The sequence below is a fragment of the Tachysurus vachellii genome, chromosome 14, assembly GCF_030014155.1.
Source record: "Tachysurus vachellii isolate PV-2020 chromosome 14, HZAU_Pvac_v1, whole genome shotgun sequence".
NCBI classification, from domain to species: Eukaryota; Metazoa; Chordata; class Actinopteri; order Siluriformes; family Bagridae; genus Tachysurus; species Tachysurus vachellii.
In genome coordinates, this window is record NC_083473.1 from 7,284,833 (window position 1) to 7,312,804 (window position 27,972).

The 27,972-nt window shown below is 37.0% G+C and overlaps 1 protein-coding gene across 1 annotated transcript; it reads left to right on the forward strand.

The window, feature by feature from the left end:
* The first annotated feature begins 1,603 nt into the window (after nt 1-1,603).
* On the forward strand, nt 1,604-25,651 carry slc34a1a (solute carrier family 34 member 1a). Its single transcript, XM_060887439.1, has 13 exons — nt 1,604-1,679; nt 4,425-4,491; nt 7,037-7,204; nt 7,282-7,425; nt 9,846-9,989; nt 12,628-12,739; nt 13,626-13,821; nt 14,325-14,411; nt 16,756-16,855; nt 17,284-17,451; nt 19,314-19,430; nt 20,365-20,489; nt 22,684-25,651. Exons 2-13 carry the CDS (start codon nt 4,431-4,433, stop codon nt 23,278-23,280), a joined length of 2,019 nt encoding a protein of 672 aa, XP_060743422.1. The 5' UTR covers nt 1,604-1,679; nt 4,425-4,430; the 3' UTR covers nt 23,281-25,651.
* Nucleotides 25,652-27,972: the final 2,321 nt, after the last annotated feature.

Sequence of the window (27,972 nt, forward strand, 5' to 3'; positions counted from 1 at the left end):
ATGAAAAATGGTAAATAAAATGACAGCAGTCTGAAAACTTTTTACATCTAAACTGCAAAGATTTCTGCTCCTTCATCTTGGTTTTTTTTTATTATTTTAGCTTCTCAAAATACTTTGCATTCTTGCACCTTCAGCTGTTTGCTCTTTTCATGAGTCACTTTGGAATCGGCAAATAATTAAACATAAATGAAAGCTGTTAAAATGTGTTTTTTAGTTAAAACACACTTTCGTAAATGATTTCTTTAGGCTCCATAACATATACCAAGCTACTAATACTGCATCTGGACTCGTTCCAATACAGGGCTATGAAGTGACTACTGTATGTTTAACAATGTTACTCTAGTATAATGTTAATGTTAATAGAATAAAACATTGAGGAAAAACAGAACTACTTAGTTTTTTGTGTTAAACCTGAATTTGAAATTTTAAGTGTTAAAATCTGTGTGTCTGGATCCACAAATATTTTAATACCAGTTGATGTGAGATTTGAAAATGATTTGCATATTCATACATCAATCCGGTTCGATTAATACTTATTTTAAATCTTCAAACTTTCTCCTGCATGCTTTTCTGCTTGAGTTATAGTTCATGACAGGTTAACAGGTCCATCATGGTGTGTTTTGATGCTGACTCCAAAGGTCCATCAGCAGTCATTAACTGACTCCTGACTCCACTGAATCCTCTGAGTGTGTAGATCGTCTTATATACAGCGCTGGATCCAGGCCAGCTGTCCATCATTCTCCAATAACTTTAACCAGACCAAAATGATCTTTTTTTTTTTAGAGAACAAAATGTACTTTCATGAAGACTTGAAGAAGTGCCCAGTTTTGATATTTTGATCCTTGGATCTGAAATAAAGAGCGATAAAGAGCAAGCTGAGCTAAATGAGTGTTTCTTTAGCAGGGAGTTATTTTAGGCTCTCTTTTTTATTTTGAAGAAATCCACGCATACAGTAAGCAAACGCTCTGGGTCAGGGAATACGAGTATATTTACTCCTGATGAATTTTTCCGTCTAGCATATTTAAGGAAAATCCCTGGTTCTGTTTGAACGGTATGCAGACTCGGAGAAACCGAAGACCTTTGGGATCAGTCGGTTTGGAGGTCAAGCGTATCCAAAGGTACAGTACAGTATGAGAAGGTGCTGAAAAGCAAAGCAATGAAGCATAGATGACCTTCAAGCCTTCAGGATGCTCAGTCTACGTTTTTCTGTAAAAGTTACGGGTCTGATCTGTTACTTTTGAACCTGTTGAATAGATAAATCATCATCAACAACAAGAAGACGCTGGCTGAAAACCAGGCCGCTCTTCATAAACTGATTTTGGCACCATTTTGCCACAAGATGTCAGGTTTTTACAAGACGCCACACGGTTGAGTAGACTTTCAATCTGGTTAAATATTATTATGCTCCAGTTATTTTAAAGTTTGTCATTAGTCAAAATAACTTCAAGCTTTCATTTTCAGGCCATGATACACATGTGGGCAGTGGATTATTTAGTTGCTGAGTGTGCAGTGAGAGCACATTTGGGTTAATGAGTGAGAGAATGAAATTATACCCCAGTTCACATGGTTAGAGCTTCTTTTATAAGCCTGGGAATCCCTTTACAGTACATCAAGGGTCTTCAGCTGTAAAGACTTCTCACCTGCTGAGGAGAGAATTAAATCTCTGTACTTTTTATAAGGTAAGATGCCATTAAATTAATGTCAGTTTATTTCTCTCTCTCTCTCTCTCTCTCTCTCTCTCTCTCTCTCTCTTAATTATTTGGTCATTAAGTTGAATGAATATTAAGAATATTAAGTTGGAGAAATGACTATACACAGGTTTTACTTTAAAAAAAAAAAAAAGCCAAAAAGCCACATAGAAATAATGCCGAGATGTTATTCCATGTTATTATTAGCTTGTTATTTCACAGTCATGTAAGTCATTAAGTAACCCAGATGAGTCTTTAGTAGAATTCATTTAACATATATATCTACACAGGCCATTAAATTTATTTAGTTAATGAGCAACAACGAGAAATGATCAACCAGAGAAAATGGTTGGGACTAAAAATGATGTTCGAGCTCAGAATCGAGGAGATAAGTGTCATGATATATTAAGTTCTTTAATGTCATGAGAAACAACCGATGTTAAGGTTAATAAAACGACTGTGAGTGGAAATGTCTGTATTTCTCAGTACCCTATTGAAATGTTGAAATGTAAAGTGTAAATGTTATAAAAAAGAATTCTAGTTCAATTTCATCTGCTGAAATTCTTTGATACATGTAATTGTTTGTGTTTGTGCTGAATGTACTAGGACCAGGGTTGCCAGATTTGAAAACAAAGATCAAAACATCCCAGTAGATCAACACAAAATTATTAATAAGACACAATGTTTATGTGGATGTTATTTTTTATGATATGGTAATGGGAGTTTTTTTCTGCTCCTTCTAAATTCTGTCACATGGCAAGAAAGCTGAGGCATTCTGAAGCAGACAAACTCATACATGAGACTACATGCAGCTCATTGGCCACTTCCAGTTCCTTTTACTCTCTTGTGCCTGAATCACCCTTTTAGTGTGACACAGCTTCATCTGGATGTGTATGAACAGAGCCTCACTTAGAGTTATCTTGTTAGACGTGCTCAAAATGCAGATGAATTATGAGGCTTGTACGGCAGTTTTATACATAATAAAGATATCTTACTCACATATTATTGCACATGAAAGGAAAGGCAACCAGTTCAGAACATCTGGACTTTCTGTATGCACTTAAAGCATTTATATTCATTCAGCTTTATTCAGTAAGCGCTTTATCATGCTCAGAGTCATGATGGATCTAGAGTCGATCCCAGGTAGTGTGTGTGGAATGCATTACAAGAGAGCATGCATGTACACACACACACACACACACACACACACACACACATTTTATTTACGCCTACAGACATCTAAATATTTACATGCATTTTTAGGATATATTAGGAAACCCTCAGGTCATTCAGTTATAACACACACAAACACACACACACACACACACACACACAATCAGACTCACACATACACACACACACACACACACACATTTTAATGTACTACACCAATTTCAAGTAGCCAATCCATCTACATTTACAGTATGGTTTTTAGGACATCGAAATAAATTCACAGATCATTTGATTGTAACACACAAACTACACACACACAAACTACACACACACACACACACACACACACACGCACTTTCATGTAGTACACCAATTTCGATTAGTCAGTCCACCTACATTTATGGTTTTTAGGACATTGAAATAAATTCACAGATCTGTAACACACACACACACACACACACACACACTTTCATGTAGTACACCAATTTCGATTAGTCAGTCCACCTACACAGGGTTTTTAGGATACAGAAGGAAACCCACAGATGATGTCATTACAGTACATCTATAAACTTGTACAGACTTTCAGAAAGAAAGTCATTTTCATTCCCTCAGCTTTCCTGTGAATTGACTAGAGTAAATCTACCCTGGTGTAATAAGGCTGTTAAATATTTAGATATAAATTTAGAAGTGTGAGACAGTTGTGTGGGCTGAAGTTAGACCTGGCTTCGGTACATAAGTAAACCGAGCATAACTAAACATACATAAACTTTCATTTGCCACATTTGCCTTAAATACCTGAGATACTTAACAATTTGCTTAACATAAATTTCAGGCCGACAACAGACAATGATAAGCTGTAACAATGGTGTATGTAGTATGGCATAACAATACTCTACTGATTGTTTCCTATTACAGAAAAAAACAAGAATAATAAAAAGCCTATCTACTTACTGAAGCTGGTTAATGAAGCTCTCTGTCTAAAAAAACAACCAAAGTGAATCCTGTATTTGTATTAGAAAACTACAAATCTGTGTCTCTGTATTCAGACCACCAAAGTGCTGCTTTCGAGATTGTAATGCCCCATGAGCTGCAAATGAATGCAAGTCTGTCACTGTAATTTGAATGGCATTCAGAGCCTGCTGCTTTTAAAAACACATTAGCAAAGCCTCATACGAGACTGAAATTCCCACAACCTTGACATGAAAAATGCATTTATTCTTAAATACGCTGTTCCTAAATAGAAGGTAATGACAGCGGAAGGCAGTTGAAGCAATTAGCCGAAAGTGTGCGTCTTTCAGCTGGCCGTCTGAGATCGCGAGTGACGTCTTTGTTGTGTACAGCATCTTACATGAGCTTGTCTTTCATGAAAGGTCACAGACGAAAGACTTATTAACTGTCGGAAAATGAATCCCTTGTGAATAAAAGCAGGCTCCTGTGTTTCAAGAAACAATTCAAAGTTTCTCTGTATCAGTGCTGAAGAGGTTGTGCTGTCCTGATAACTTATAAATCCACATGGCTGTTAAATTTTAATACCCACCATTCCCTTCTGATGCTGTTTTTCAGGAAGCCATGTCCAGCCGGCCAATCACGATCATATCGAGTAAGACAGGACAAGGTAGAAACTACCATGGTAAGCAAATAAAAGGAAATTCAGACCATCGTTCTTAATGTTTTATTGATATCTTTCACAATTTTTGACATTGAAATGCAGTCTTAGGAAGTAATGAATAAAACCACTGAGGGCATGTTGTTATAGGAAAAGAATCAAGAACAGTTACAGGTTCCCAACACAGCATGTTTTTATTCCTCTTACACCGCAGAAATCTGTCTGTAATTCCAGTGTTTTATTTATTAAATTTTGACATCAAACTTATTTACTGTTTAGAATTTTTTTTAGAACTTTTTAACATTAATAAGTGTCTTTACTTGTGTATCACTTGTGATAAAAAAAACTTAGACAAAACTCAGCTTTTTAAACCAGTGACCTGTTTTTAAAATCAATTCAATTAAAATTTTATTTGCATAACGCTTTTATCAATGGGCATTGTCTCAAAACAGCTTTACAGAACATAAAAAACATAATACAAAACGTTTAATATTATACAGAGATTAATATTATACAAATGTTGAAGATTAATATTAGACTTATATTTAAATGTGTTTGTATTTATCCCTAATGAACAAGCCTGAGGTGACTGTGGTAAGGAAAAACTCCCTTAGATGGAAGAGGAAGAAACCTTGAGAGGAACCAGACACAAAACCTCATCCTCATTTGGGTGACAATAGAGGGTGTGATTAAAAACTGTTAGAAACACCGGAGAGTGTTATTATGAAAAATGTAGTCAGATGCAGTCCTAAAAAAATATTAGAGCAACTGCTATAACAGTTGCCTATTTATTAGCTGTTACTATAAGAATGTTAACATATTACAATTAATATAAAATATTTTTCAATGATGATTAGCACTACTGTCGGCGAGTAGAGATGAGCCGGATACTCGGCTGAAACGAGTATCCGGTACGGATAAAGCACTTCTGCCGAATACGAGTATTATACGAGTAATACGAGTCAATATCTGTGCTCGGATTGAATGAAAATCATCATTGGGTAGCTGATTGTGTCAGCGTTCTGTGATAGGCTAGTCACAGCGCCCCTCCCCTACAGTGATAGGCTAGTCACAGCGCCCCTCCCCTACAGTGATAGGCTAGTCATAGCGCCCCTCCCCTACACACATACAGATGTATTGTGTTGCTGTGTCTCGCTCTGCTCACTCACAGTCACACACAGAACAGCTCTCTGTCTCTTCCTCAGTCACTCGGGTTCGCGGGTCTTTTCTGTTATCGTTTAGGGTTTCTTCAGCTTTTTACTTCGGGTTGTAACGTTAATAATACGTACTTACTAACCAGTAGAGTTCTGGTAAACGTGGGTTCGTTCAGACGTGGTGCTTGGTTGGTAGAATGCGACTCGCTTTGCGTCTCTGTCTGTCGGAGATTTTTTTCTTTTTTAAACCTTCAGCTGTCTCTAACCAGTAACCAGACACTGAGTGTCTGACACGTTTTTGCTGTATTTCATAAACACATAAAGGTAGTAAGCTAGTGTTATAAATATTACAAATTAATTATTACCAGTTAAAGCCCCGCCCATTTCGAGACATCTTCCCCCCTACCCTGCCTACTTCCGGGTTAGGCCCCACCCACTCCTAGTACAGATAATTCATATGGTTAACAGATACAGATACAGATACAGATAATGCTGTACTCCCTCATCCCTATCGGAGAGGCACACTTTTCGACCAATCAGAATCTAGAATTCATCGGAGGTTGATAGGAAGTCTATAGTCAGCTACTTTTTAAACCTACAATGAGCAGAAAAGCATCTCAGCCTCTCATCCTGAGGTTACAGTATTAACACCAAAATGGGAAATTTCAAATAACATTAAAATAAATAAAATAAAGATTGTTGACAATATTTCACAACACAAAATTTACAAATTCGTTTACAAACTGTCAGCAAAAGAGAAATATTCTATTGTAAAATGCAACTTCTATGTTATGTCTAGACAATTATTTAATGCTGAAATACTGAAAATTCAGTGTGACATTTCAACAACAGTAACAACTACTCGTTATAATTTTGATGATGATCAGATCAAACCCGTTCAATATGTCCGAATTTATAAGGCTAACATGTCCAACAATTAATAACTGGACATGTGCTATAAATTTTGTTAAAGTTTTAATAAAGTGTTAAGCATTATTATTGTTTTCTTCTGTTCACAAATAAAAACCTGGAGAAAAGTAAATAAGCTAGCATTCTCATCAGAAACTACTAGCCGGAAAAGTTTAGCAGGTAGCGGTAACGTCTAGGCAGGCAAATTTGTTTAGAATACACTGGAAATGTAAAAAATGTATAACAATTTTCTTAAGGTAATGTAACAGACTTCATGTAGGACACTGTTAGTCTCCTCTAGTTAAAATTCAGCGCACATACTTTCTAACGTCTAAAATTTTCACAGATACTGTAAGTGCTGTGATTTGAGGGAAAAAAACAAATTGTGTGTTATATCTGACTCTGGATAATGGATATGAAAGTGGTGTTTTTTTTAGTTTTTTTTTTCACAGCCCTATTTCTTGCTTGACTCTTGTTTTTTTTTTTTGTTTTGTTTTGTTTTTCAGGGATGAACCCCCACAGCCACAGAGCGTGTGAGTGCACAGAGTTGGACTCAGCTCTGTGTGGGGAGTCTGGACTCGGCTCTACCGTGGATCTAATCAGCAGCTGTTCTCACACACGTTGTTGCAGAAACCACTGTCCTGCCTACAAACCCTGGCCCCCGAAAGTCCAAGGTGTGCTTGTGTGTATCATCCCTTAGATGTACAAATTCTTTGAAAATTTTAGAAAATTGTGCTTTCTAATTGCGCAGAGCCAACCAACGATCTCAGAGACAGGAGAAAGAAGATTAACACGGTGTTCATCGGTGTGCTGAAGATCCCGCTCCTGTTCTTCCTTCTCTACTGCTTTGTTTGTTCTTTGGACACCTTGAGCTCTGCTTTTCAGCTGGCCGGGGGTAAGTACTTCACTGTAAGTCTGATCTGTTCGATTGAACCGTGTGATTCAACGACACTGAACACTGTCATTAAAACAAGACAAAGGACGAACCAAATACTAAGAAACTCTGAAATTCATGTCAATTTTTTAAAGATGCCACTTTTCACTCAAGTCGTTGTCAATAAAATAATTTCTAATGAAAATTGATGTATCGCATTAGAAAAGAATATAAAATAGAAGCATTTCGAATAGTGCTCTTAGACTTTTGGACACCACTGTATTTAATTTGTAATCTTAGCGTCTAATATCATTAAAAAATTAGTCAAAAGAGTTTCAACTATGGATTTGTCCTTGGTGATGTCCCACGTTTGAGTTTTAATGAATCTGTAAACTTAAAATCTGGAAAATTAAATTTTTCTGTGATTTTTTTTTTAGATAGATTTTGTGATTATGAGTTTTCAGTGTAGTTGTGTGAGTCTGATGCATACCATAAACTGAGCTGAGGTGTTGTGTTGTGATGTCACAGTTGGGATGCCATTCGTTTTTTAAGCTTTCATGTATGTTTTTTCACTCATTCACGGTATATTCCAAAAGTAAGTCACATGTTTGGCAGAAAGTTCATAGCATGGATGCTAGAGTAGTTAGTGCTACTGTACTTTGTGCTTTATTGTTTAGGCATTTTTTTACATTTATAGCATTTAGCAGATGCCCTTTGCCAGTTACATTTTTATCTTATTTTATACAACTGACCAACTGATGGTTAATTGTCTTGCTCAGGGGCCCAGCAGAGGTAGCTTGGTGGACCTGGGATTCAAACTCACAACCTTCTGATCTAGTAGTCCAACACCAAAAGTAGTCCACTGAGTTGGCACATCACAGCTTTTCACGTTTCCGGTGTCCGTTTTGCTCTTGGATCTTCATCATCAATGAAATGATGATCATTAATTATTGAAACTATAATGAATTCAAAAACTATGCCAATACTCATAATTAGAAGTTGCTCAATTGCACTTGAATATATACAGTTATAGAAGAAAAATATATATCATATAATCACACTCTCCAGTGTCCACCAGAAAAGGATTATTTCCTGTCTGAGTCTCAGGGAGCTTTTTTCTTTTGTCTTTAAATTTCTGTTTGAGAAATTTGTGTGTAGAAGCAAGTTGAGGTTACTGTAACAGTGGCAGCATGTATAGTGAAAATAGATCATTACAAGGGTTAAATTCCACCACAGTTGTGCAGTTTTTTCTTTTCTTCTTCTTTTCTCTTTACTGTATAGTTCTGACATTTGAAATGTTAGATACAATTCCACTATATAAATTATCTCTGTTGTCTTTCTCATAACAGTTAATTGTTACCATGTTAAACCTTTACATTTACACTTTATCCTCATTTTTACTTGTTTACTGATCCAATTAACCCCCTTTTTTTAAACACAAACTGTTCACCTGTTTTGGGACAGTGAAAGACTCAGGGTTTTAAGATGTTGCACTTTTTTTACAATTTTACTTTTAAGCTTTTTCATTCATTCATTCATTCATTCATTCATTCATTCATTCATTCATTCATTCACGCTTATCCGAACTACCTCGGGTCAGAGGGAGCCTGTGCCAATCTCAGGCGTCATCGGGCATCAAGGCAGGATACACCTTGGACGGAGTGCCAACCCATCACAGGGCACACACACACTCTCTTTTACTCACACACTACGGACAATTTTCCAGAGATGCCAATCAACCTACCATGCATGTCTTTGGACCGGGGGAGGAAACCGGAGTACCCGGAGGAAACCCCCGTGGCACGGGGAGAACATGCAAACTCCACACACACAAAGTGGAGGTGGGAATCGAACCCCCAACCCTGGAGGTGTGAGGCATACGTGCTAACCACTAAGCCACCGTGCCCCCTGATTTTTTTTTCTGGGTTTAAATATTATCAATTTATCGTGGCATTTATATAGTGGTTTATTTTCAAAAATGCTTTTGTTTAGCTGTCAGTTTTATATCTGTGTCGTTATTGTGGAGAGATGTGAACTGTTTGGCAAGCAGGGGGAGCACATAGCCCTCCCCTTTCCCAGCATCCTGCTCACCCGCAGCTACACACAGAGCTGTGATACTCCAGACACAGAATCACAATAGGGTCCTGACTAATCTTATAACAGCAAATAAAATAACTCATTTCTTTATGACTGGGGTTAACAGGTTTTGTGTTCTTTTCTAAAATCATGTCAGCTATCCTTTCAACTGGTGATCAGACATACACAACAAATAGATGAACTGTAGGTAGAGATAAGGCTAAAGAACATAGCAATACTCTTTTTAAGATACCTCTACAATAAGTGCTTTAAGCACTGGAATAACCCTGATGTCTATAGAGTGTGAGTTTAAATCTTTAACCTAGTCTGAACCTGCAACTAAAGCTTCTGTTTAATGTGTGCAGGTAAGGTGGCTGGAAATATCTTCCAGGACAACGTGATCCTGTCGAACCCGGTGGCTGGCTTGGTGGTTGGCATTCTGGTCACAGTACTGGTGCAGAGCTCGAGTACCTCCACTTCCATCATCGTCAGCCTCGTCTCATCTGGCCGTGAGTATTACAGACGAATTTCTGAAGCCCTTGTGCAAATAACATCCATGCTACTCTCTGAAAGATAAGAGCTCTTCATTCCTGTCTGGATTTCTGACGCAAAAATTGAGAACACTCTGACCAGAATCAATAAATTTTTAATCTAACCTTTATTCATTGATTCTGGCCACTGTGTTCTCTTGAAAGCATCCGAAGCGAGTTCTTATCTTTCAAAACAAAACAAGGATGCTATTGACTTCACACAGCATCAAATTACTCAGTAAATTGAAGTGTTTTTGGAGAAGTTTGCCACCTGCACTTATTTAGGGCTCCAGGAGCCAATATTTTGGCTTCACGACCTTATGCTCTTTTAATGTTCAAATATTGCTGGCAAACAAAACATTCATGTAAAAACCTAATTTCTTAAGCTATATCTATACTCAGGAAGGAAATAGTATAAAGAATATTACACAGGAACAAACCACTATTTAAACTGTTAATCAGATAAACAGCCAACAACAACCTAACTCCATGCATGGGTATAAAAATGTCTGCACTGACCAAGGCAATTATAATCTAATGCACGAATTAACCCTTTAATTAAAAATTTAACCCTTGCAGCATCTTTTTGTATGTGAAAACTCACAAACCACAAATCATCTGAATAAAGCCATTGATTGTTCATATCCATAAGACTTGTTTTTTTTTATATCTTTGTCAAATTTGGTAAAGATAGTAGAGTTTCCTAACACAGATATCTTTGCTTCTTTTTGGTATTCGAACATAACCAAAGCTCTTGCACGGTCTCTTTTTCTCTATTTCTACCTGACATGGTCTTGAGTAATTCATAATAATATGATCCATCAATGCATCTATCAATACCAGAGGTTAAATTTATATTTTGTGGTTATCATATTTCATCAGCTCCATGTTTGGATTATATTTAGATTTTATTTTCAGAGGTCTGAACTGTTTGCCCAGCAGAGGGCCAACACCTCTCCACTTTACTCTATACTCTACACACAGAAACCCAACAGTGTGGCTAATAAACCCTAAGCAAACCCTGACCTTAATCTTATAATTTGTGGCTGTAAAATAATTAATCTGTTTATAGTGTTTAGAAATAATTAAAGTTGAACCCAATCTGATTTACTGAACCCATGAGGCATTTTCCATTCTGCCAATGGAATGCCAGTGTATCAGAAAAAAGGGGTTATGAAGGGTTTAAAAATGTTTGTTAAAGATATTATGGTCATTTTTTTGTCATTGTGCAAAATACACACACTGTACAGAGGCAAGAAGATGCAGTTAGATTCTGATCATAAGTGAAAATAGTGATAATATAAATATGAGAAGAAAAGTGCAGGATTATGGACAACAATGGCTACTGTAACTGTAAATTATAACAGATAAGCTGTATATTGGCATAATAATAATAATAATAATAATAATAATAATAATAATAATAATAATAATAATAATAATAATAACAAAGTCATTTTTACTTGCATATTAACGTTTTAAACGTTTAACGTTATCGAAAATTGAAAGAAAATTTAAATCTATTAAAAAATTATTATTGGGAATATTGGGGGATAAAAACATTAATAAAGCTGCAACATTATATGGATATCTTGTTGTAATACTAAAACCTAAGATTGCTGTGAAATATTAAGGCTTATTAATGTAAAAAAAACATTTTGTCTTCTTTCAAGAAGTCTTGCTATCTCCAAATTTTGCTTTTTTTTTTTTTGCAATTAACTGCCTTAAGAAAGAAATATCACATAAATACGACTCTCTGCTAAACACAAAGCAGATGGTGTTCAGGGATGAAAACACACAAAGCAGTCGGACAGGGGATGGAACAGGGAATAGAAGTTCAATACAAATAGTTTGTTCCCTTTTTCTTTCAAATTAAATTCCTGCTCATCAAGCTTGACAGAAAGCTCCATCTTAATGCGCTGCTTGTCACAAACATTTGAGCGTTAAGAGCTGTCAAAATCAAAAGCCACAATAATCATTTCAGATTGTAGTGGAAGAACTGGCATGGGATTCAGTCCACAGAGTGCCATCGAGGAAAAAGTAGAGAAATTCAGAAGACCTTAACAAGATAGAATGCTTTTGCACATGTTATCTGGGGTTTGTTCTTTTCCAGGGCTGTGAACTGTAGCAAATAGGTGGTGTGATGAAGCCTTAGCCTTTTCACTCTGTACTGGGTTAAAATGCTGATGCTGCCCTGAGTGAATAGCAGAAATAAAGTGTAATTACAGGCAATTACTGATGCAGAAGCTGCCGTTGGTGATTTCAGGGGCAGATACAGTCTGGGTGGTGTTAAAACACCGGGGCAGCAGTGCAAACAGTTTGGCTAGCATCTGATTCTATTTAATTGTCATTTAAGCAGAAAGAGTTAGAACGAGATTTGTGCATGAAACACTTTTTTTATTCTGTCCTTATTCTGACTTTTACAGAGGCTATAATCACCACGTTTATCATGCACCATTCAATTATGTTCATTTTTCAATCGAGTAAATGTACTCAGCTCTTGAACAGACTTATTTCTCTCTCTCTCTCTCTCTCTCTCTCTCTCTCTCTCTCTCTCTCTCTCTCTCTCTCACTCACTCACTCTCTCTCTCTTCCTCTGTGTCTGTGTATGTTGTAGTGTTGCAAGTGAAGTCTGCCGTCCCTATAATAATGGGCTCCAACATTGGCACATCCGTCACCAACACCATTGTTGCTCTGATGCAGGCTGGAGAGAGAAACGATTTTAAACGGTACAGACGTGAAGCAAACATCTCCATCTTAATATCACGCTATGATTCACTGTCCTTTATCTTCATTATCCTCACCACGATCATGATCAGAACCTCCGTCATCACCGGCTACATCCCCATGTTTGCGCCGGAGTAAGATGAAGTAGCTTTAATTACAATCGTGCAGTTCTGAACATGACTCATCCATGATTTCTTCCTGACTTCATCAACAAACAGGAACCGATACATTTTGGTCTTAAGAGCTCACCACAAATAAACTGGAGATTAGAGACTGTGTCAGTGATTCTAAAGAAAACTCACTGAAATATCGGTCCAAATTCTGCTCTCTGTAAAATAGCTCTGAGGAACTTTGGACTTTGTGGAAAGTTCTGTAAGGAGAATTTAAAGCTACAAGTCTCAGGTTCTAGATTTTCTAGGTTAAGACAATTACCCTGATATAAAAGAACTTCAGAATAACTTACTGGAGGTTCTTGAACCTCTGGGACATGATAATTTTATGTATGTTTTAAAATTCTTACTGGTAATTATCCTAGCTGATAAGGTTAGAATGATCAGGGGTTAAAGTTGCAATATGGAAGTTTTAGAAATAGCATGTGCTCTAATGTTAGCACTCAATTCTCAGATTTAAAACTATACTAGGGTAATACAAGTTTTACCTGCAGTTATCCTAATTAATAATTTTTAGAATGATCAACTGTGGAGCAACGAAAGGGTTTTAGAACTTAAAGCTGCAATATGTGAGTTCTAGAAATGACATCTCTTTACTGAATTTCAAAACCAAGAGTTTCAGCTAACAAAATCGCATACAATGCTACCTGCTATATCTAGAACTTTCTCTCTGTTCATGTGTTCCCCTTTTTCACTCCTGCTACTGATGTGTGTACAGAGCGTTTGCAGGCGCTACGATCCATGACTGCTTTAACTGGCTCTCGGTGCTGCTGTTGCTGCCCCTGGAGGTAGCTACAGGTTTGCACAGCTATTTGGCCAAAGCCACTGTGTCCAAATTCCATTTACAGAGTGGAGAGGAAGCACCAGAGCTACTGAAGGTCATCACTGATCCCGTCACTAAGCTCATCATACAGGTAGGTGGTAAGAGACTGTGAGAAGTTAATCATAATTGTGTTGATCTTCAGTAAAGCAGCATGACTTTGAGTGCATATTGATTTTATACAATTCACTGAAGAAGAATTTATTGGATGTAGAACAACTGACATTTGTTTAATTTTGCTCAGTTCAGGAAAACAATTTCCAAAGAATCTAAAGAAAAAATCTGATTCCTTTATTTGATTAAATTTCTTAACCAATCAACAGCTCAGGTTTTGGATATGATTCAAATCACAGGTTTTTATAAACAGACAGAGAAAAAAAGCACTAGGATTGAACTGAATGACTGAATTCAAGTGTATATACAAGTCTCACGTGATTGAATTGAGAAACCTTTCTACAATTAGTTTATACATCCAACATGATTTCAGCATGGATTTTCTAAGCTGTTAAAAAAACAAAAATCCACTGAGCTCAAAATTTGGGTTTTTGCAATAGACACATTTTAAACATATCTCTTGTTGATGTGTGTTTCATCCAGCTGGATAAATCTGTCATAACTGCCTTAGCGTTGGGAAATGAGAGCATGAGGAACCGTAGTCTGGTGAAAGTGTGGTGTGGCGTTACGGTAAAATTCACAGATTTTTACTTACAACCTTCTTGCTACGTCAAAACGAGTTATTTACTCCATCCACTCCTCATTTATCATTTACACCACCTGATATTTTCCTTTACTCAATCCTTTTCCCATCCACTGCATCCATTCTATATTTACATATTTATTTTGTTTGTTCTATTTCCCCTGAATGTATTCCTCATTCACTCTGTTTTTTTTCCAATATCCTCCTTATTTTCTTCAAACACTTCTTATCTATTCCATCTCATACTCATTACTCAATATCTCAGCAAACTCCTCATGTACTCCGCGTTTGCTTTGGCCCAATATTTGATTTACTCATTTACTCATAAATATATTTCTGGAACTCTGGAATTTTCTTTTCTATGATTTGTTTTCTCATTTACATGCTCCTTACCCCAGGGGTAGTGCACTTATTCTTGGTGGCATGGTTTCTATAGTAACCAATAACACAGGGGCTATAACGTTTGACATTGTGTCCTATGATGAACTGGCACCGTATCCAGGCTGTCGCCGGCTTGGGCCCCGAGTCCCCAGGGATAAGCTCCAGGCTCCCTGAGACTGTGTGGAGGAAAGACGTAGAAAAAATTGACTGATGGATGGATAGATGAATAAATGAATGAATGGATGTTCAATATCCATTTACTCCATGTATATGATATTTTCTTCTCAGTCTCTCATTAATTTATTTATTTCTCCTGTACATATTCAGTCGATTTTAGTAGTCCTGCTATTACATGTATGAAACATTTCTCTATAAGGTTATAAAAAAAGCTGAAGTTTTCTCACCTTTTCTTTGTTGTGCTGCTTTATATACGCCGGTCTTGTTGTCATGGCCATTGTCAGACATTATATTTATATATGTTGACATTGTCAGCGTAACGTTGTGTGGGAGCTGAACGGCTGGACACCGTGTTATCCCTGATCCCTGCCACTGGTGGCGCCCATCCTCTTGTACGCTACAGGAGTCTAACACAGTTTAGTGATCACACCTGACTAAACACTTCAGGCACTAACCAGGTTTATTAGGAGTTTTAGAGCAGGAAATTCACCCAAACGATGCTGTGCTGATTCAAAAACACCGTCTCTCTCCTGTGAATTTAACTAGCAAATGACTTTTAACACACCAAATGGATGTATGCCCATAGGCCTCCTTTAATATTTAAATCTTTCGTCGAATAACCAAGGAAATCCCACTATGTGTGCCTTTTTGCTGGCGTGTTGTCTCAGCAGTTATTTTCGACCTGTAGTTCAGACAGAAGAGGAAAAAAAGCGACTGCTGTTGCTCATTTTGTAAAAATCATGGAATGGGTTATTTAATTTTCTACTTCTTTCCTGTTCATGACTCACTGTGTACTGAATATAAACTCAGTATGCTGCATTCATCTCTATCTGTCTGTCTATCATCACAGTTCAATGCACCACATTAGTACAATACATTAAGCATAATTGGATTATTTCTTTATCCTAAAAAAACTCAAACATCTCAACTTGCTAAAGCACTGTTTCTAAACACACTCTAAATGATGACTGCCAGTGTGTGTGTGTGTGTGTGTATGTTAAACAGTGCTACATACTGTACAATGTGATGCCCTTTGATACAACACTACTAACACAAACATTAGACAATTGTACAGTTGCACTTGGACTTGAACTTGGACTTAAGCCCATTTTTCTCATGTGATATCAGCATGAACAAGGAACAGCAGAAAGTCCATTGTTAGTCTCCGACAGTTTGATTTATCCACAATATGTCATGCTGTGATTTATATTTTGGACACACACACACACACACACACACACACACACACACACACACACAATTGGAATGCCAATTGAGTGACCCATGTTAAATACATAAATATTCCATTATTATTTAGTAGCCATCTTAGACATTTCTATTTAAGAAAAATTTAGCTACCTCTTGTAAACTACATGCAGATGATTTTTATCACTCGAACAGAAAGTTCAGAAAACGAACTTCAGCAAGTTCATTCGCTGAATCTGAATAGAAGTATAGAGTCAATATGATGAGAACTTTAGAACTTAGCATCTCTGAATTGATATTTACTTTAATTAAATGTATGTCTGTTTAATTAGTCACATTTTAAACAGTACAGAAATTTAAAATCTGAATCGGACTGTCACGACTTTGCCGCAATCCTGTTTTATATTTGTACTTGATGTTCTGGATGTTCTAATCTGCTGCTTCTCACACACATTCCTATCCTATACATAAAAATAAATCTTAATGATCTTATATAGCAGAATATTAGGCAGTGAATCTAAATGACACAGTTAATGCTTTAGAATTCATTCCGTCTCTTTTTTCTAGCCAATGGTGAACGTGACAGGGAACGGTTTTCAGAATTGTTCCTCAGCGTTGCATTGTGGGAAGGCTGGTGATCTCATCATGCAGGCTAATACAAAGAGATGTACGTATAACCTCTGTGAGATGAATGCGAATAAAACATGGTACTGTAATCCATTCTTTTTATAAATTCAGTCAATACCCCATAATTGCTTGCTTCTTCTATTTAATTTAATGCATTATTTTAAATTTTTCATGCCGTGAATTTCTGAGTAGGCTATCACCTGATAGATACAGTAGACCTTGATTAAAGTTTTATGTTGTAAGGCCGATCTGAGAGAGACCTTTGCCATTAACTGCACTCATTGTCCTGTTATGACGTTGGTACTTTTCCAATTCATCCTTCCAAACACATTTATCATGACTGATTTAAGCCTCATTCTCGATCAAACCAAGGCACAGATTCTGCTCTGGCTTTAATTAATTTTCTGTGTTTCCAGCAGCTTTTTTTTTTAACATTTACTCTTCTCTCCTGTGTGTTTTTGGCCACAGGTTTGCATATGTTTGCCAACACCGATCTGTCTGATCTGTCTGTGGGTCTGATTCTGCTGGCTGGATCTCTTGTGGTGCTTTGTTCCTGCCTTATCTTCATCGTCAAAGTCCTTAACTCTGTACTAAAGGGTCAAGTGGCACGAGTCATTCAAATGGTCATTAACACAGGTCCGTTTTTCTTTTTTTTTATTTAGAGAAATTTTGGTGAAAAGGCAAAGTCTTGATACTATGATTAAAGCATTTGCTCCCTTTTTGCTCCACTTCTAGTTCATGTTACAAGCCAAATCGCAGGTTTTCATTAATGCTCTTGTTTTTATATGAACAGTTATAAAATATAACAATTTAAAGTATATAATGAGTTGAGCATCTTTTTCATTCCATGCATCAGAGGTAAAGCGGTACGTTTTCTACCAAGTCTTCAGGATTGAGGATGTCCCTTTATGCAGTTTTTTGCTATCAAGCTGAATTATTTTTTAATTAAATCTTATTTGTTTAAAAAGAAATACGTAACTATAAATTGCTCAAATGTATGCTGTTGTTACTTAATAAATAAAACTTTGAATTATTGCCAGATTGCTGTGGTTTAGGAGGAATAATACACTGAGACATGCTGATGTGGGAAAGTAATCACTCACTCATTTTCTACCGCTTATCCGAACTACCTCGGGTCACGGGGAGCCTGTGCCTATCTCAGGCATCATCGGGCATCAAGGCAGGATACACCCTGGACGGAGTGCCAACCCATCACAGGGCACACACACACACTCATTCACTCACGCACTCACACACTACAGACAATTTTCCAGAGATGCCAATCAACCTACCATGCATGTCTTTGGACCGGGGGAGGAAACCGGAGTACCCGGAGGAAACCCCCGAGGCACAGGGAGAACATGCAAACTCCACACACACAAGGCGGAGGTGGGAATCGAACCCCCAACCCTAGAGGTGTGAAGCGAACGTGCTAACCACTAAGCCACCGTGCCCCCCAGAAAATAATCAACTTTGGTAAAAGTAACTTTGCCTTGCCTTGGGCCACATCACAACACCCAAGTGTGGAAGAGCATTTTATTGCTTTCTTTAAGAGTGGAACCTGAGGTGTAGAGCTTCCAGAACTTTCCAGATCCAAAGCTACTGTCATACTGTAATTTCTTACCAATGGTTACAAGTGATTTGCATGCAGACTGGTTACCTAAATAAAAGGTTATTGAACAAATGTCAAAATATATACTAAAATATGTGTGCAGCTGACCTTCATAACTATATGTGCTTATTTAACACCCCATTCTGCCCTTATAATAAGCTTCACTCTTTCCACTAGATGTTGGAGCATGGCAATGGGGATTTGTGTTCATTCATTTACAAGAGCATTAGTGAGATTAGACACTGATGTTGGGTGAGAAGGTCTGAGGTTCAGTCGGAACACCAATTTATCCCAACGGTGTTCAGTAGGGTTGAGTCAGGGCTCAGTTCTTCCATTCCAACCATAAAAAAACAATGAGCTCGCTGTGTGTACAGGGGCATTGCCATGCTGGAATAGGTTTGAGTCTCTTAGTTCCAATGAAGTGAAATTGTAATTCTACATTATACAAAGAAATTGTATACAATTGTGTTTGTCCAACATTGGCTCATATTATGGGTGTGATGATCAGGTGTCTATATACTATATTATCAAGATAAATTAAGGTTTAACTCTGATGTAATATACGGGGACCTGATAAATGTTTATTTTATTACTCAGTAACTATCAGAAACGATTCAGTAACTACAGCAAGTCTATATAGAATGAAATGTACTCAACAGTTATTCCTAGTTTTTTTTTTCTGACAATGTGGATAAATAATAAAGATTTTAGAATGGCAAAAATTTCATGAATCAAAAGAGGGTCAATATGACATCCGGTGCTGAACAAAATAAATAAACAGTCAATCAATCAAGTCGGATAAATAACAGTCAATTGATTGTCTTTATATTTCCCTATTGAATTAATTGTAAAACAAATGTATTCTGTTTGTGTTATTAATCTGCAGATTTCCCAGCCCCCTTTGGCTGGCTGGCAGGATACGTGGCCATGATTGTCGGTGCGGGAATGACTTTCCTGGTGCAAAGCAGTTCAGTCTTCACCTCTGCCATGACTCCGCTCATTGGTAAGCATACCACCAAATTAACCTTTCTCAATATTCAATTTATTATGGATGGTTCTGTTCAAAATATATCATGTAAATGGACAAGGTGATCAGTACAGGATCCCAAACCTCTCAACCTGCAACCTACTGTAAATAAGTAAAATGACTGGATTTTAGACCTAATCTAATGTCTAACTTAATCTACCATCAAGCTATCAATTAAAATAAACTTAAATGGTGTATAAAACAGTGCTAAATATCTCTCTCTCTTTTTTTTTAGTTGTTCTTATCATTAAGGTGATTTAAACAAAGAATTTTACCGGATGTAAGGATAATAATCTTGCAAGGATCATTGGTTAGAATACAGTAGAATTATTATGAAGAAAAGCTGAGTCCAAAGATCAGAACATTACCAACATACCTGACTGAAACTGTGAGCAGAGAGTGAATATTTAATAATAAAAGTGATGAAAAAGCACAAATTAATGAACAGGTCCATCAACAACCCTTGGTTACACTTTAATTTACATCTAGGCTTTGGTGTTTTCCAAGCAAAGCACACAAAGTCTAATTGTTAACGAGATGTTTCTGCTGTGCCAAATAAGTCGACCCCATCGACCTCGCATTTCACAGCTTCATAAGAACAGAATCATTAAGTAGAACCGCATGACTAGTGCTGTACCAGGCTCAACCACAATTATCATGAAAACAAATCTGTTGTTTTTGTCTTTAATGAAGCTGGAAATTAGATGAAGGCTAACAAAGAAAAAGATGTAAAGACAAGTAGTGTGTTTTTTATGAGTGTTTGGGATAACAAGGGCTTTCCATCAAGAGTAACAGATCAATTAAGATAAGTCTTTAGCCTTGTGTTCTGGTAGTCAGCCAGTTAAGGAGCTTTTATACACCAGTTGCTGTGCTCATTTTCCATTTTACTTGTGACCTGTGAATGATCAAGGGCTTGGAGTGATCAGTCTGGAGAGGGCATATCCTTTGACTCTGGGCTCCAACATTGGCACGACTACTACCGCTATTCTTGCTGCACTGGCTAGCCCCGGGGACAAGCTGTCTGCTGCCTGCCAGGTATGACTTTGTAAGTGCTGAAAGCCTTAGGTCTTTCAGCTCAGGCCAGTTAATGTGAAGACCAAAAGCACAAAGGACTCTTTTATGTCACCAGGTCTAACTTAAAAGTGCATACTGATTTGCGTTCTTCTATTAAAAAAAAGAAACGAAGAGAAAATTTTATATGCTGTACCTCACTGGTCACAGCTTTTACCAGCATTGTGTTCTTGATTATAGTATGATAGTATGTTTTTTACTTAAAGGCTGAAACTTAAAGATGAAATTGTAGGTTTTCTTAATTTCATTTTAAAGGGATACAAATTCCCAGGTGCAAATACAAGTATTTTATTTAAATAAAAGGCAAATAAATTCAAATCAAGAATAATACATAGAGCAAAAAATGAACTAGCAAACCCTGACGTTGCCGACAGTAAACAATAGTACATACAACAGAAACGTAGCAGCTAATCCCAAGAAACTAAGGTGAGAGCGATCAAGAGGGCATGTGACAAGGTCATGTGATTTGCAGTAGTCTATGAGGGATATACAGTACAGGGAACATCACAGGGCATGGGAATAACATTATCTCAAACCTGCCAAAGATTGGAATATATTATGCAGCAACTGAATAGTAAGAACTTCAAGTTGATGTTTTGGCGATTTGGTGAAAACTGGGGGATCAACTGGGTGTATATCTGGTTTGTTGGTGCAGAAGAGCAAAATGCTTAAAAATTAGTGCTGGCTATGATAGAAAGGTGGCAGAAAACACAGTGCAAAAGTGCAAAGCTTGCTGTATATCATAGCTGTAGACCATTCAGAGTGCCATGGTGACCCTTGTCCACCACCAACACAGCCTATGTTAGGCACAAGAACATCAAAATTGGGCAATAGAGAAATGGAAGAAGTTGGTTTGGTTTGATGAATCACGTTTTCCATTACATCATGTGGACAACCAGGTGTGTGTGGAAAAGAGATGGCAATAAAATGCACTATGGGAAGAAGAAAAGTTGGCAGATGCAGTGCTCCCAACACATCAACTTCCAGAACTGCTTGCTGAAACACTTGCTGCCGAATATATCCTACTCCTTCACCGGTGCTATTGTAATAAGATAATAACTTTATTCACTATTCACTACTCAATATTATTATGTGGTTAGCTTGTCTGCAAAGAAGTGTTGGATCTATCGATGGTTATGTCAGACATAGTATGTACGTAATATACGTGCCATTGTTTCTTTCTTTGGAATCGATGTCAAAAAAAAATGTCAAGAAGCCTCAAGAACTTGCAAGGTCATATGGAGGTCACTTGAACTGATGCCAGATTGTTATATAGTTTATAGCTACATACTGTATACAGCTAATAACCAAATTGGAAGAAAAGAAGAAAAAAGTCTGCAGTAATGAAAAACAAGACTGTGATAAAAGAAAACTGACCTCTGCACAGCTCTTTATCACAATGAAACAGCAGAATAAAGGATAATGTATGAACTTATTACCTCTGAAGCATGTTTACTTGCGGCTGAGATCGAGAAAGGATGAGTCATGAGTCATCAACTCATTGTTCTTGTTGTAGAAATTGTAGTTTTGTATCCTAAGAGTGAAAATTACTACAGCAAAGCAAAATGCCATTATTTTGAGTCTCCCAGTTCTTAGTAGCAGACACAAATAAGAAAAAAAGCAAGCACTCGCTAGACATCAATGAGATGTGGCATGTTCTTTAAACAATGTTGTGTTATACAGTACTTCAAAACATGTTACCAATTATTTACAGGATTATTCTGTATTTGTATTGGTAATATGTTAATGTTAGGGTTAGGGCAGAGTGCTTGGACCCATACAGTACCAGAAATGTGAACAAAATACAACAAACTAAGAACTTATATAGGGACAATAATCAAAGGAAAACTCAGAACTGGGGAGAGTGAGCAAGAGAGCATGTCCCTACAGTGGCATCTGTCAAGTTGTGGGAAATATTGTGCAGCAGGTGACATGTCAGTTTTTGAAGTTGATGTGTTGGAAGCTGGAATAATGGGGTAGGGACTTTGACAAGTTGTGATGGCTTAACAACTGGGTCAGAACATCTCTAAAACAACAGGTCTTGTGGGGTTAGCCCAACATGCAGTGGGTAGTATCAACCAAAAGTGATGGAAAGGTGTCTGAACAAAGTCAAATTCATTCATATGTTCTGTTTTCTATGCTTTCCCTTGCCCTTCAGATTGCTCTGTGCCATTTCTTCTTCAACGTGTTTGGAATCCTACTGTGGTACCCGCTGCCCTTCAGCCGCTTGCCAATCCGCATGGCGAGAGCTTTGGGTGAGCGCACAGCTAAGTACCGCTGGTTCGCTGTGCTCTACCTCCTGCTCTGCTTCTTGCTACTCCCTGCACTGGTCTTCGGTCTCTCTCTGACCGGCTGGCATGCCATGCTTGGTGTGGGAGCACCATTCACCGGAGTCGCCATATTCATAATTCTGGTAAACCTACTGCAGTCGCATAGCCCCACACACCTGCCCCGATGTCTCCGGAACTGGGACTTCCTGCCTCTGTGGATGCACTCACTCAAACCTCTGGACAAACTCATCACAAAAGCCACAGTTCTTTGCTGCAAGTCAAACAAGTCCAACTCTGCCAATCTGGACCCTGAAACCGCAACCATTCCCGATACAGCTAACATAATAGTAGAATCTGTGGCATCTCAGAGAAAGGCTCAACTATCTTACGAAAACCCTGCACTTTCATTTCAGGATGAGTCGCCACCACAGCAACGAGTGTTTAAGCTAAAGGGGCTTGAACGTTGCAACAGCACACCACTTTAAAACCAATGTTACCAAATAAAACCCTACAGCTAGTGTGTGTTTGTTTCTCAAGACCAAATAACAATTTTCAAGCATTCAAGACCAAGTGGTATGATTGGTGTAATAAAGCCGCTCATCTTACACAGTTTTCACAATTTCTTCATTCAGTTTATTCAGCTTAGCAACAGATAATAATTGTGCTGGGGGGCACGGTGGCTTAGTGGTTAGCACGTTCGCCTCACACCTCCAGGGTTGGGGGTTCGATTCCCGCCTCCGCCTTGTGTGTGTGGAGTTTGCATGTTCTCCCCGTGCCTCGGGGGTTTCCTCCGGGTACTCTGGTTTCCTCCCCCGGTCCAAAGACATGCATGGTAGGTTGATTGGCATCTCTGGAAAAATTGTCCGTAGTGTGTGATTGCGTGAGTGAACGAGAGTGTGTGTGTGCGCCCTGCGATGGGTTGGCACTCCGTCCAGGGTGTATCCTGCCTTGATGCCCGATGACGCCTGAGATAGACACAGGCTCCCCGTGACCCGAGGTAGTTCGGATAAGCGGTAGAAAATGAGTGAGTGAGTGAGAATATTTGTGCTGTATGTGTGATCTGTGATTACAGCTTTGGGACACTTAAGGTCTTGAGTTTGAACCATATCACTGCCCAGCTGCTGTTTGGATAAAAGTACAGTATTATCCAAATGAGCAAATACAAATGTAAGTAACCATGTAGTGCTAAAGTGGCATTTATGGAATCAGTCATCTCAATCAGCCAATGGCTTTGTGCCTTAAAGCAGAGATATGGATGTCTACTTGTTCAGTAATCCCATCTTCAGACTAAGAAGGCAGACCTTTTTTAAAGCACATATACTGTATTATACATTAAGAGTTTGCTGCTCTATCTGCTCTCATATGAGTTGGTTAGTTTATAGGTAATGGCAGGGTGAATGTAATTGTTCATCAATAAAATGGACCTTTGCTGTTCACAGAAGCACGGTCTGGGGCAATACGTGCCTGGTGTTTAAAACACACATGATTGAAAGCCCTAGATAATAGTCTCACACAACAGCCAATTTTTGGTTCCTACAACAGGAGAAGCTATAAAACAGCAACAATTAAGCTACAACACTCCTGGCACTGAAAGATAACCATGAATCATTTTAGTTGTTCTAAAGTTTTAAAAAGTTGCCGTACTTTCTAATTAGAGTAACATTCCTTTATTATTATTATTATTATTATTATTATTATTATTTATGTTGTATTTTTTTTTATACAAATATCGCTCATGCTATACTAAAGAGACCATGCACTGGGCTTTGTCTATGAGCCTCCTATTAAACGTTAAATTGTTTTGTATGACATTTGTATGGCATTTGTAATACAGAGCATTTGACAATAACTCGAAAAATGCTAAATGTTATCAGCACTACATTATAAAGGGCACCTTTTGTAAATATGTTTGCTTTCTTTTATTATTTTTCACGCCATCTCTTTCTGACAAGATGCAAGATTGATTTCATGCTTTCCATCATGAATACACCTTTCTGGATTGACTCTTTATCGATCCCTCTGTTCTGTACCAGCGACTACTGCCAATACTGAACACACTTAAGTAAAGAATTATTTGACAGAAAGGTAAAAAATCTAAACTGATGATTCCATTAACTGGTATAACGTTTGAAAAATAATATTACATTGTTTATGATTTCAAATGGTAAATGGTTCTTTCTGTTTTCTTCTTTCATGTGTTGTAATAGTCACTTAATTTGACGTGTTTTTTAAAAAAATATAGAAATAGGATCATTTGTTTGTATTTTTGTTCTGCTTTTGTATATACAATGAAATGAGTAGATCATCGTTTACGATGTTAGCTATATATGTAAAGATATAGTACATACAAATGTCTGTTGCTGAAAACACAAAAATATTGAAAGTGTTTTTGAGAATAATGTGCATCCTAGAAATATGCTGGTTCTGATGCTATAATAATAATAATAATAATAATAATAATAATAATAATAATAATAATAATAATAATAATAATATGCACCACTGCTGGTATGGTTGTGTAATTGGTTTCCATTAACAAGATTTCCATCTTAATATTTCAAAAACATCAGCCATGTTTGATGTATATGAACATAAATCTTGCTCTAAAGTAATTCATATTGATATCAGTTACAATATGTGATAAACATGTTGCTGCTCCCTGTTTGGGGTCGTCACAGCCTTTCATCCGATCTGTAAATTTGATATTTGACACAGGTTTTTACGGTTTTACACAGGATACCTTTCTTAAAGCAGCATTCTCATGTTATCCAGGCTTGGGACCAGTGCTGAGAGTTAATCCCTCAGTGGTTTGGTCGGTTCCCTGCCTAGGAATCGAACCCAGGCTACAGTGGTGAGAGGGCAGGATCGTGTAACATGATCAATAGTAAAATATTAAAAACAATGAAAAGAAAATATTATTCTGGGAAGTAAGAAAAATATATTTTATCTATAAGTATTTTCCTGTTTTAGTAACAAAAAATAAACATCAATAAAAATAAAAGTATAGGAATGAAAGAAAAGTTTAGTGTGTTTGTCTAAACCAGGAATAAAAAGTCATATTACCTTTGCTGATTATTAAATCATTTTTAATTAGACCTACAACAATTTCTTGCTTTACCGAGGTGAAAGTGCAGGATCTTGCCTCTGGACCACAATAGGATGTGAATGTAAACGTAAAAAAATGACTACTGATTCTGTCATCAAGCACCAAGGTTTTTTTAAAAGGAGGCCTGACTTGCTGGTTACATAGATTTGTCAGGACCACAGGAAACATGATCACCGGATCAGGTAGGTAAAGATGATTGGGGTCATCACAGCACATGGACAGAGACCATCCTGTCTTACCGACAATGCCAGGAAGTGTTGTAGATGTTTCCAAATGATGTTTCCAAGATGATTGAAGAATTAGGAGTCTAAGAACTAGGATACAATCAAAAGCTAGTTTATTATACACCGCATGGACATCCATAGTCTAAAGAAGTGGCAACTGATAAACAGTTGACTTTTACACTGAGGTAGGTGTACTTGCAAAGGACAGGCTTGGTTAAAAAATGAGCGAACAAAATACAGACACACATATATACACATATATATACATACACACATATATATACATACACATATATATCATGAGTAAGAGAAAATCATTAACTTGACCTAAAATGAATCTTTTTCACATAATCATGGAAAAGAAAAAAACAGAAAGAAAGGAAGAAATTCCACTCTTGCTTTTGTTTTTCAGCACCATTACTTCATAATGAGGTAAATTATTAATCTTGGCTGCTAGACTGAGTTGATTCTGGCAGAGACAGAAAAATTCTGTGGTTTATTTTGCACGAAAAAGAAAAAAGATATCATGTTTGGGTCAGTTATTGTTCGAATGTTATTGTCAGTTTAGTGAGGCATTAATGCATTGATGTGATGTCAGTTTCATGTAACCAAATCATCCAACACTTTAGCTAAGGTTATAAATTAAAAGGATGACTAATAATAATAATAATAATAATAATAATAATAATAATAATAATAATAATAATAATATATTCTGGTATCATTAATTCTTATCCATTTGTATGTGGGTGTATAATATCCAGGATATTAAAGTGGACAAGATATGAACAAAATATTGTATAATTCGAAGAGAGATGGGAAATATCAATTTATTTAATCTGATAAATAATTGATAAATATCAATTTATTTAATCGAATAAAACTTATCTATAACATGTGGCTGTGAAATCTATAAACAATATAAACATTCTAACCTGATTGAAATAATGTAAGACTGAATTATGTACACATGATAAATATACGCTCAGTGATTGTGTTAAGTAAGACAGTTCGAGCGCAGCAGGGGTCCGTGAAAATGTGCCTGTGTCTATTTGAGGATAAGATGCAAAGCACTAAGACATAAATTCACCCATGAAATGAATAGCAATTGTATAAAAAAAGTATAATGTAAACTTTCTTTTTAATGCTATTATAAAATCCACTCAGTTTTCTTTTAAGACATAGAGACATCAATCAATCAATCAATCAATCAGTTAGACAATCAATCAATCAATCAATCAATCAGTCAATCAATCAATCAGTCAGTCAGTCAGTTAGACAGTCAGTCTGTCAGTCAATCAATCAATCAGACAGTCAGTCAGTCATTCAGTCAGTCAATCAATCAAACAGTCAATCAATCAATCAATCAGTCAGTCAGTCAGTTATACAGTCAGTCTGTCAGTCAGTCAATCAATCAGACAGTCAGTCAGTCATTCAGTCAATCAATCAATCAATCAATCAATCAATCAATCAATCAATCAATCAATCAATCGGTCAGTTAATCAATCTACTGTATATATCTAAAAATCAGTCAGTCAGTCAATCCTTCCTTTCCTGCTGCAAGACTGATTTTCATGCTTTCTCTAATACATTGTTTCTACAGTAATTTACACATGGAATGGGAACTCAAGAACCTGGAGGAAACTCACACACATGAGGAGAACCTGCGCATAAATATTTACCTAAACTCAGGATCCATACAGGAATTTTTAAGCGTATGTTCGCACATACTGTAATTTTATTCAGTCGCCAGTAGGCATTCCTATGAGCACAGTAATAACCTTCGTCAGTGTGGAACGACTAGCATTCTACTTGACAAAATGTGAGTTTTCTTGCGGCTAAAATGA

Bases quoted from the DNA above. Each gene is read 5' to 3' on its own strand.
- slc34a1a (XM_060887439.1), top strand. From the start codon at position 4,431: ATGTCCAGCCGGCCAATCACGATCATATCGAGTAAGACAGGACAAGGT. The intron at 7,426-9,845 runs GTAAGTACTTCA...TAATGTGTGCAG, and splicing joins TGCTTTTCAGCTGGCCGGGG to GTAAGGTGGCTGGAAATATC. The intron at 13,822-14,324 runs GTAGGTGGTAAG...TGTTTCATCCAG, and splicing joins TCACTAAGCTCATCATACAG to CTGGATAAATCTGTCATAAC.